At 44.0% G+C, this 11,706-nt stretch overlaps 1 protein-coding gene across 1 annotated transcript in view; it reads left to right on the top strand.

The window, feature by feature from the left end:
• Positions 1–11,706, top strand: part of LOC128894697 (multiple C2 and transmembrane domain-containing protein) — a 36,768-nt gene that overhangs the window by 3,900 nt on the left and 21,162 nt on the right. Inside the window, exons 2-3 of the mRNA XM_054156624.1 lie at positions 6,552–6,904; positions 10,696–11,091. Of these exons, the coding sequence (XP_054012599.1) occupies positions 6,847–6,904; positions 10,696–11,091 (454 nt within the window). The 5' untranslated portion in view covers positions 6,552–6,846. The remainder of the gene's footprint in view (positions 1–6,551; positions 6,905–10,695; positions 11,092–11,706) is intronic.

The following is an 11,706-nucleotide window of genomic DNA, read 5'->3' as shown; positions in this document are numbered from 1 at the left end:
AAGTTTCACGCGATCGGTAGGCATGAAATACGAGTCGTACGTGAAAAACGCATTAGACTTGTTTTATAGGAAATGTCCTTATCTTTGCTTTTGTTGGTATGCGTTTTTCCTGTAAATTTACTAGTTTTCGAGATATTTGCAAGAGGACATGATAATGTACCTCTTTCCAACCTTAGCTTTTCAACCTTTTACCTGCGATTCGGTAAAAGTGTCCTAATCCTCGACGACTTAGGACGAAGAAATAATGTCCAAGCTATAATAGTGTAGGAGATCATCTCGGTATCGACCTGTAGGTATTAATGCTGTGCAATAAACGACAGGTAGAAATGCACGGCTCGTTAATTTATTCCTTCGAATTTCGACTCGGTTATCCGACTAACGAAGGGCTTAAAACGATAGGGGGATGAGTCGACGCTCCCCTCGGCAGAGGGTAGCCGTCCTCGAAGCGTGAATGAATTTCGAACCTTGGCCAAGCCTCGCGAGACCTTTAAAGCTGGAATTTATCATCTAATTATAAAACGCGAAACCACGGGCAGCTTTATCTTTAATTGGAATATTGATTCTCGCTTGGGTTAATGTTGACTGTCTGACGTAATTAGCCGTCATTTACTCTGAAAATTATGGGATTAATACCGCAAACAATCCGGGGAAACGTTGATCTCTTGATTCCTGAAATTAGGGTTTCGAAGACCACGAATGACCTCGAATGTTTTTAGCCAGGCGCCAAAAGCCAGGCGCCATCCGACATTTTTGTAAAGGAAAGTGTAGTTCAAAATTGTCTCAGCTATCCCCTATTTCCGGTTCTTACACTAATTCTGGGACATCTTGTATAGAGTCCTTATCAAAGAATACATCGAAAATGTGTAACAACGCGTTCTTATAAGGGCCTTCGTTTCGGAGGAAAGCAATTTCCAAGGCATTCGAGGTACGCGCGCGCTTGATTAAATCTCTAGGTCGCGTGTCTCTCTAATACTTCTTTATTGTGCCGGGGCAATATATAACATCAAATGGGGGATAACGTGAAAACATGATACATGGAAGCGAAGACATGCACTTTCTAATTTGATCCAAGACGTTGCTAAAACTTACCTTCTTTCCCTTCTTATTAAAATATCCCCCTTTATAAAAATATAGAAATGAATTCTATGTAGCAAGGTCACGTTGCAGTAGAGACCAGGTTCAGGACTTACAAGGTTAGCACCTTCTCTAACGTACCAAAACTAAGAGTACAAAAACGCAAGTATAAAAATAATCGAATAGAAAGCCACAGAATTAATTTCGAACGAATTTCTATGGTGAACGCATTAAACGTCGCTTCGCTGTTTTTCTACAATCGGTCCTCGAGAAAATCGAGCCGCGATAGGTATAGCGTCGATCCCTTTGAATAGCAATTTAAATAGACGTGTACGACCCGCATGGCCACTTGCTAAATGTCAATGCGAGAGGTTAAAGCGGTATCGTAGACAAGTTTTTTTACCGATTCATGACACACTTGGTGAAAGGTATATCGATTGCCGTGAAACCGATACGTTCTTTTTTTTTTTTTTTTTATCGCGATCTTTATTCGTGTTTATTTCTGTGAAGCATACAAAAGACGAGTTTATGGACCGTTTAGGGAATGCACAGGCGCGAACAGCATCTGTCTGTCGAAGAAATTTCTCTAAATTGATTTATCTAAATTGATTTGTCCAAAGTGGTAGCTTTGATGTTTCCAAGTAAATGATTCGTTATGAATATGTACATGAATGAACTTTACACTTGTACATATACGAGGTATAAATACTTGCAAGACTGACTGTATATACATGACCAAAAAAATATTTGTATGGTCCCTAAGACAACTAGAAGCTCTCAGTAAAAGGAACAGTCAGAATTTGCGTTCACTTCCTCGGAATTAATTTCTGAAAAGGAAGACCTTATTTTGGAGTAACCTTACTGTCCCCTTAAGTTTCCGTGCATCTGAACCTTTGGCATACAAGCAGAACTGCTTGCAGAGCAGTCTCATAGAATTTAATATCTCGCGTAGCTGTAAACGACTTCAGAGAGGAAGCTCCATTCACGTTACCGGCTTCGGGATCGATTTTCCTTCCTTGGGTAACGTTTTGCGTCTTGTCGTTCGCCTTCCGCGCAGATGCATTGTCCGCCTAAGTGACTCCCCTCTTCCTTCTTTTATACACGCTTAAACAATCTCAGATTCCCTTTAGCAAAAGCAAGATTCGATAGAAGTGGTATGAGACAACGTTGAGACCGATCTTCGTCTCTCTGAGGACCTCTCCCTTGTATTACACACGCTTAAATAATTTGAAATTTGTTGAAGTAGCAAAATCAATCGTTGATAAAAGTGCTCCAAAGGAACTTTCAGTCTATTTCCCGACCTTACCTCTCTAAGGACCTCGATGGCGAGTTCTGCAATTTTTATTTCGCGAGAAAAATCGAGGTCCTCCGTGTAGGGTCCACGATTTAGCGCCTTTGTCTACATGGATTTCAAGATAAACCGGTGGATTAAAGTCGCCTCGGCTGCCGGAGCCCTTAGAGAGGTAGGTCCGTGAAATATCTCGACGCCCCCGCAGTGAACGCCATCCTCCTCGGCACGCGCCGTTTTTCTCGTCGCCTCGAGGTTCTCGTAATTGATTTAACGCGAAAAGATCGTCCTGGAGACGAGCGTCGAGTGTTTTACGGCTGGTCAGAGTCCTTTCGTACTGGAAAAACTGGATAGTAGCGTCTGGAGCGAAGACGGGGTCAAAGACACGTCGCGAAGAAAAGCTCGACGGAGGCTTTTACGCGTCTCCACGGAAAGGGAGACGGATTTCGGTCCCGCGCTAGGATTTGTCCAGATCTTTACTTATTTATTACCTCGTCGGACTCCTTATCCATCTGAATTGAAACATCTAGCGAACTTCGTGGCTCGGATTCTAGCATTAATATTCAGACAGGGTTGCAATTGTTCTCCTCTGTTCGTTTTTGTCGTAATCGTTTTTAATGCCAAACTTTTTTAATATCAAACTCTTTTAATAATTTTATCCTTTGTCACGAAGCTGAGCCTTTGACACGTCGTCTGACTAAAGGAAAAGTATTTAATTTTTTAGATTTATTTTCCGATTGTTCGGGGTTTTCTGTTAATATCTCTTTTTGGGACACTCTGTATATTACAATTCGGAAACTAAATACTATTTGAATATCAAAGGATCGCGAATGCGAATAATCAACGTCTGCTTTGTAAGAAATTTGGAGGGAAAAGTGTGGGGACTTCCCGAGCACGAAGTTTGGGTCTGTTCGTAGGGCTCGGAACGATCTTATTAAGCTCGAAAATCGTTTTAGTCGACGTGACATCGCAGCTGATATGCATTCAGCAAACTTTGATCTCCCGTTAGCGCTCGTAATGGTCTCATCGAGCTTCGCAAAGTTGTTTTAGCCGATGTAACCCCCGAAGCAAACCGGGTCGAGTAATGTTGATCCCGTTTATTACACAACGTGATGTTATCAAGCTCCTCGAAATTACCGTGGCGCAATGGAGATTCGCCACAGTGGGAAGTTGTCCATACGTTGGATCTTTTTAATCGAATGATACTCGAATGAGATTCTCGGCGCTCTGGGCGCGTAGTATCTTCGCCTCGAAGATTTCCGCGAGCGGTTTTAACGATCGTTAAACGAATTATGGGCGGAGTATCCTTCGGCTCGTTGTTTCGCTCGACCCGTAGAAATTAACAGAGTTAAGGACGGGATCGAGTAGATTGTCGATGACGAGCGTTCTATAAACGTCCGACCCGAGGCGTCTTGAAATATTCACCGAGTGGCATTATTTATTCGTTTGTGCCGATTCCGTGAAATTCCAGGCCAGCCTTTCGCCTCGGATTAACAAAAGGGTTCCATTTACCGAGGGTGCTCTCAGGATCGTGTAATCCGTCCCTTGATGCTGGCATTAATAAAGTTTTAATTAGTGTACAGTTCGCGAGCTCCGAACTGCTCTGGACACAGAGGGACGTTAGATAGAACGCTGTAGAGGACTGCGCGCCGATTTTAGAAAGTCGCACAGTTTAATTCCTCAATTAACGATATATTGGTACCATGTACCGTACCGTACTGTTCCCGTACTGTTCGGGTTGTACGGGAAGATTCGCAGCAATTTCGAAAAAAATCTCGAACAAAGTTCGAGTGAAAGTTACATTTACGTTTTCATATACAGCCAGTGTTATAAGCATTCGTGCAGGAACCAATTCAAAATAAAACTTCGTATATTTATTTTGTTAATAAATTTTAAGGGGAAGAAGTGATTAACCTACATATTTTTGGAGTAGAATTTGCGTAAATTAGAGTTTATTATTGTTAACGTTAACCGCTTGTTTCTTTTCTTATTAACTTATTCTAAATTCGTTGCTGTACGAATACTTCTTACACTGACTGTGTATTTATTGAACAACGTATCGTCTTGTTCCGGAACCTTTTCACTTTTTAAGAGATATACAGGGTGTCCCGAAAATATTGGAGGTCCTTCAAAAGGGTGCAACAACTTTTTCCTTAGCGAAAATGTTGTCCGAGGCTTCGTTAAGGAGATATTAACAGAAAAATCCGATCAATCAGAGCACGAGTACTACGCGCCAGACAACCACAGGAGCGTGGACTACGTTCTAGTCGGCCGCAGTAGCTTAGGATACGCGCTACACAGCCGCAGTAGAATAGGTTACGCGCCAGACAGCCGCGGTAACAGACTACGCGCCAGGCGACTCGCGCTCTGACTACTCAAGTCTTTCTCTTAATATCTCCTTAACATAACCTTGAACAACATTTTCGCTAAGGAACATTTTTTGGAACACCCTGTATTTAGACCTGTACCACCTGTCAAAAATTCCCGTGAACTTTCCAGACGACCCAATATACTTACAGCGTACTGCACTTTGCGACGATGTAGCAGCACTGCAAACGATACTTTCGGCACGTGTCAACTATAGTTAAATAAGTATACCCCACACATTTCGCACATGTAGTAGTTACCTCATCCTCAATACGTCGCCTAATCCCTGACACCACTCCTACTCGTTCACCCTTCTGACGGATTGCTCCCGTTCACCGACGTTTTATGCTTCTTTACACTATTATCGATCGCAATCGATCGGGGTTGGTGCTTGGAAATGAAACGTGCTCCCATCGAAATTAGATCCAACATAGTTCTATTTACCCATCGCATTAATCTCTAGCGAATTGCATACAACTTCTCCAACGCCACGATTTCTTCACTCCGGATATCTTTAGCGAGGTTTCCAGTTAGGAATTAAACGTATGTGTCTCTTTCCTCATTTATTCGTACCGCAATTAACCCTTTAACCTATAACAGCGCGCGAGACTCGTGTTTCAGAATTTTATGCTCGATTCTCGCGTGCACGATCCTATAGTAAATCGTAGGTCAAACGGTTAACCCTTGGAAGCCTGATTCTTCGAATTAAATTTAAAAAAAAAATATATCGATTTATTTATTGCAGTAGCCAGATGAAGGGAATTTGTACAGCTGACGTTTAATTTTGTAACTTTTGTTCAAAGGAATGCAGTGAAAATTTGGTAATGCAGCTAAATATTAAAAACGAGCTTGTTGCAAGTGCAACGAACCAATTACAATTCGATTTAAAAGTCCGGTAACAGATTTGAGACTTAGGGCATTTAAGGGTCAACTTTGGATTTCTATACAAACTTCTATCACCGAGGCCGCTAGAGGTGAAACACACCACTGCAATCATCGACGCGTCACCGATCGGTCAATTCGTTCAACGGGAACGCACGTTTCGCCGTTTAATTCCCGCACGATTCTCCCGTTAAGTGTCCGAATTACGTAACCGCTTAATCACACATACACATACACAAACATACCGCCGACTCGCGCGAACGTTAGCCAACGACAAAGTGTGCTCGCTCCTTTAGCGATTACTCTGTGTTTGCTAGCGGCTTCAATATACGCGAGACGGAAACCACTGGTTGCTCAAGGTCACTTCTCTGTGTCAATTATTTCACCACCACCCCCCGCTTCTTGCACCATAGTTAATCTACTCGTATAATAAATAAATAAATAATAAATATTCTTTTAAAAGTGGCGGAGTAGATAGTACGGTGGTGGTTGTTGTCTAGTGACCTTGAACGATTAAAATTTAGTAGGTTAACCTCTCGATGGACGAACTTCACGTGCGAATCGATATTAACACGTCGGCTGCCGGACTCGTGAAAATTTCTACGGAGTAAAAACGTTGTCTCGAGGCTACAGAAGACTAGATAATTTAACGTTTGTCATAATAACGTCAATTTTTGTAACCTCGGAAAATTCATGAATCTCATACAGATTTATTTTCAATTTATTTTCGTTATCGAAATTAATTTTTCTAGTACCTTAACGAACAGTCCCGTCGCCCATACCTGGGTGACGTGACAACGAACGCGTTAACGCGATCCTAAGTCACGGTAAAATAAACGCGAGCGCGTTGATATCCGTCGAGAGGTTACAGCCGTGCTTATAAATTGCGAAAAATGAGTGGTCACGCATTCTCATGATTGTTTCATCTATATCACGGCAGCTCTCATCGCCTCGCCTCGCCACGCCTCGCTCCACGAATCGCTTAACGTTGAAGAGGATGGGCCAGCGGACGAAGGGTTGACAGGGTGAACCGAGGAGCCCCAGGGGACGGATTCACAGCCGGTGGATCCCACGGAAATTCGGAATATGCGGCCCCTGGTCGACGGTCGTTAGGGTTCGTTAATCCCCCGACGAAATCATGCTATCGGCATGCGGCAGACTGGCGTACTTCAAGAAGAGATTAAAGGCCCGCGAGCTGGAGCTTCGAAAAACGATCCGCGCGTACGGTGGATAAGATGAGCAAGAGCGTCGAGCTACTCGCTGGGTCGGAGGACAGTGAACAGATAGCAGAGGGTGAGTGCCTTGATCGCCAAGGACAAACGTTCGACCACTGGCCAACGGAATGCGCATGCACACACGAATCCACACACTTCCTCCTTCGGCGTCGTCCAAAGTTGCATGAGAAACGCGGTTTCTTCGTGATCGAGGAAGAAACTTCTTCGTTCCACGTTCGATCGTCGGAGATCTATCGTGCGCGATGTGACAGAGCTCTACGAGCCCCGCCCAAAGCGTGACGTTTAAACGGGGCGAGGCTTGTGGCATTCTTCTCGCGCGTTCACAATACCGCGCTTCTATCGCGGTAAAGCATAGAAACCTTCGTGATGCAGTGTTCGCGTATCTTCTATCCCCGTTGTTTAATTTCGTCTCGAACACACGGTGACCTAATCCCGAAATACTAACGCATAAATAATCATTTCAAAAGTTACGAATCGAAATATCACCAAGGAAAAGTAACGAATTTCTAGATATTTTCAATTACTTCGATTTTCGAGAAAAGAGGAAGAAAATTCGAGTATTCAAGTTGGGCTGGCTGAACGTGGGATACCGTCGAGCGAATCACGAGCGTCGACGTGAAGATGCAACCCAAAGAGTGTTCGCGTTATCAGCTCGGCAGTCGCCGTTTAGCCTCGTTCGCGTGCTTTTTTCCCTGCGCGTACACGAGTCGCAAAATGCCATTTAGATTTCCATAACGCGCCAGCAGGGAACGTGTTACGTCGTTCCCGTTCGATTCCCCAGCCTCCCCTCCCATAGAACTATATATAATGTGTTTCTCTTGTATTCTTCCTAGTTCCGGCCGAACCTATTTCCCTACAAAGAGCCTCCGTACATCAATACCCTTTTAACTGGACTACCGTGTGCCTTTAATTCCTGCGTTATTTCCAATTTACTTTAAGATGCTAAACACCGTTGTTGGTTGACGTATTTTGACGAAGTTTGAGGCACGGTACATCGCGCGTTTGAGTGACAAATTTTCACCCACGAATTTAAGCACCGTGCTCTATTTTACCTTAACGTTATTAAAAAAGTTAGAAGGAAAGTTCAAATAATTTTATTGCGTGAATTTAGTCCTCTTTAGGATTTATTTAAAACTCCTTCCAGAGGAGGTGAGATTCCCTTGATTTTGGGGCACAGAATCCTCCCCCACTCTCGAGCGACAAATTTTCACCTCTGAATTAACATATCTAAATGTTTCATTTTATTTCTATTTTATTAAAAAAGTTAGAAGAAAAGTTCGAGTGACTTTTTTGCGTGGAATATAGTCCTCTTTAAAATTTATTTAAAACTCCTTCCAGAGGAGGTGAGATTCCTTAGATTTTGGGGCACAGAATACCCCTCCACTCTCGAGCGACAAATTTTCACCTCTGAATTAACATATCTAAATGTTTCATTTTATTTCCTCGTTATTACGAGGATTATACTTTCTTGTGCAGAATTAACTCTCCTTTAGTCCCATTTTTTTTTGTTGCAAATCCCAAAAATTCAGGTTCCACCATTCTTCCTCTCCCAAATAGTTCGAAGTTTCGCCGCGATTGCGTAAGTTTACGCCACTTTTAATTACTCCCCGACGCTCTCGCACGTTGCCGCGTATAGCCGGGAAGCGAGACCTACATGTACGTACCAATTTTCTAAATATGCATACGGGGCAGCGAGTTTCAACTCGGCGTATGCAACAGCATTGTCGAACGCCCCACTTTCGCCCCCGAAGTTCTATTTCTGGAACACTTTTGCCGATTATCCGGGATCGATACGATCATTTTTCAGACGGTATGAAATTTACGGGTCTGCACGGGCGTTATTTAATTACGAGAGGCGCGCAACGAGACGCTCGCGTAGTCGGTATCTTTCGCGCGCCGGTAAACACACCGTGGACGCAACGAAACGCGAGAACCGATTTAGTTCCTTGCACAATAACGCGACGCGAACCACTCTCTTATTACCGGTAATTACATACCTTCGCGAGCGTGGTTGTAACGACCTCGTTTCGGGGGTGGGGGGTGGGGGTGGGGGGCAGAGGGGAGGGTGTGGGGGATGAAAGGCTCCGGGTGGCTTTAGCAGTCATCGATCGCGCGGCTAACGATATTCCATACGTTCTCGATATAACTGCAGACCGTCCTGGTCAGTTTCCCGATACAAGGTCAAAGATCCTGAGAATCATCATCTTACCTTCCATTCGTTTTGCGCTTCGAACCCCGGTACTTCGTCAGACTCCATTGAACTGCTGACACCATGGTGGATTAGTGGTCTCAATTAAACTACGCGAGACCCGTCCATCGGATTACGTTGAACATAATCCCGTGTCGTCAGAAATAGCTACAATTGGAGTTACTTCCGTGGAGATAACCAGATTTCATTTCCTTGGGTTCCACGAGGTCCGATGCGATCAGGTATCATCAAATTGGGAGGTTGGACGTGAAATATACCTAGACTCGTCATCTTGCTATCGAGCTTCTTTGCGTGTCGATTAGATCCAACTTCCAAAGTTTACAAAATTTCTATCTTCCGTCAGACTCTCTGTCCAATCCCTCGACAGCGTCGACACAATCGCCAACGAAGACGAGCACAGCCTGTCGAAACCTTTTTTCCTTCAAATCCGTCACCCGCAGAAAATTTGACCGGTATTCTTCTTACCTAGATCCTATTCTATCGCGCCTATAAATATTGTCTTCCTCCCTTGTCTCCCGGAAAGTTCGCGAAACTGATTCACTAGGTCGAAGCCAGACCTAACGAGGGCCGACGGTGCTCCAGAAACTTGGATGATATCCGGCGATGTCACAAACTGTCCGACGTTATCCGACGTATGGTACACGCGATTTTGTTTCTCATACTTCTCGTCTGTTTCATCGCGTCTCGCCTACGGCTCTCGTCCGTTCTCCGTGTCCATTGTGAATTGGGTCACCTCGGTTCGGTTTTCGAGTTCGTTGTCTTTGGACACCTCGTAGATAAGGTTAGTCGTGTTTGTCGGGTCGTGTTTGTTGCCTGGGGGAAGATGAGGGGAACTCTACGCTTGGTCATCGTGATCCTGTTACGTTCGACGAGGCTGATCTGCGTTTAGTCTTGCTTCCTTCGGGCCACCGAATAACTTTTGTAGTCAACTTTTATTGTCGAGGTTCGACTCGCTAAACTGGGCTATTTGTAATTAAAACTGATATCCTTTATATACGAGTCTGATATATCTTCCCGAGGAAAATGAGTCCGAACACGACACATCTCGGACGACTTTTAATTACACGTTAGTATAGTAATCTGCGATCGACTATAAATGACGTACAATATAATTAAGAGTGGTCCGAACGAGGTCGCGTTTGGACTCGTTTTCATCAGGAAAATCTCGTCGATCCATTAGTGATACGCGTACAAAGATACGACATTTTTTTTATTAAAACTTATACAGGCTGTCGCAAAAATGTTGGAGGTTCTTGAAAGGAGTGGTACAGAGGGTGATTTGAAACAACTTCTTCCTTGTCGAAAATATTGTTCGATCGTTCAGGAGATCTTAACAGAAAACTTTAAATACTTTTCCTTCAGTCAGACAACGTGTCAAAGACTCAGCTTCGTGACAAAGGATAAAATCATTAAAACAGTTTGATATTAAAAATCCGTGCTTTTTCCGTTAATATCTCCTTAACGAAGCCTCGGACATTGTCGCCAAGGAAAACGTTGTTTCTGCATTTATTTTTGTACACCGATGAAGGCCAAGTGAAACGAAATCAGGACTCGAGTAATCGTACCCGGAGTGCGAATACTGCGAATACTTCGGTGCAGGAGAAGAGCCGTGGATATTGAAGCGTGTCTCGAAATTGCAGATCGTAGTCGCGTGGAGGAGAGGTCCAGACTGAACTTAAACGGGAGCCGTCAGCTCTCGAAAAGCGCCACGGAGCTCAGGAACAACGACAGCGGTTCGCCGTCACGACGCGGTGAACAGGCCGAATCCAGCGTCGTCCACCACCATCGGCAGCATCGTCACGGCGCCTCAGTGGCGCAGCGAACGCACACCTTCTTCGCCACTTTGAAGAGTCGCTGGGCTCGCAGCAGGAGCAAGGAGCGAAAGAAATCGAAGGATGCCGGAAACGTGGTCCCTCAGGACTCGTCCTACAAGACCGCGGGCGTCGAATCCGATTATGGCGCTGATTACTCCTCGGAGCACAGCAAGAGCTCCTCCGCCACGCAGAGTCCCGCCAGGCACTGCCTCAATCATCCAGGTAGGCTTCGATCTTCATCCACGCTTTCTTTAAAAATAGATCGCGGGATACACGATGTCGTTATTGAGTGAAGAAATTAATTCTGCGGTAGTTTATTAAAAAAAGAATGATCTATAGCACTTATAATTTTTCTTTCGTCATACAAGAGAGCACATATAGTTGTAGAAACAAGTATCAATCTAGTGTAATCTAGTAGAAGAACGACAATAAGTGAAATTTGTTGTCATTTAATTGTGGAGCTGACATCTTCAACTGTAACACTGTTTTACTAATCTTTGTGTATAGGATACATCGTAATGTCTACCAGGTTGAGATTTATTTCAACAACAGGCACAAACGATCGAATGTAATTAATTTCCCCTTAATTATTAATTTCAAACTCCAAACCAAACAAACCGCTAGCAACGAGAGCTGAACGTATCGCCAATTATATTTACAGCTTTGTCGACCGATTGTATCGTTAAACAAGGTTCTACTGTTCCTCGTTACCCTATCTGACCGCAAAGTTTCATTAACGTCATTATCTAGCGCTTCGTCCAATTCCCTTGTTGACGCGCCAGCATACCACCCAGAGTTGGTTTCCAAACGAACTGGTTCGCGAACATTAACATAGAT

This window comes from Hylaeus anthracinus, unplaced genomic scaffold (genome assembly GCF_026225885.1).
Source record: "Hylaeus anthracinus isolate JK02 unplaced genomic scaffold, UHH_iyHylAnth1.0_haploid 4, whole genome shotgun sequence".
NCBI lineage: Eukaryota > Metazoa > Arthropoda > Insecta > Hymenoptera > Colletidae > Hylaeus > Hylaeus anthracinus.
Note: the sequence above shows the minus strand (reverse complement) of the source record. Positions and strands in the feature narration are given on the sequence as shown.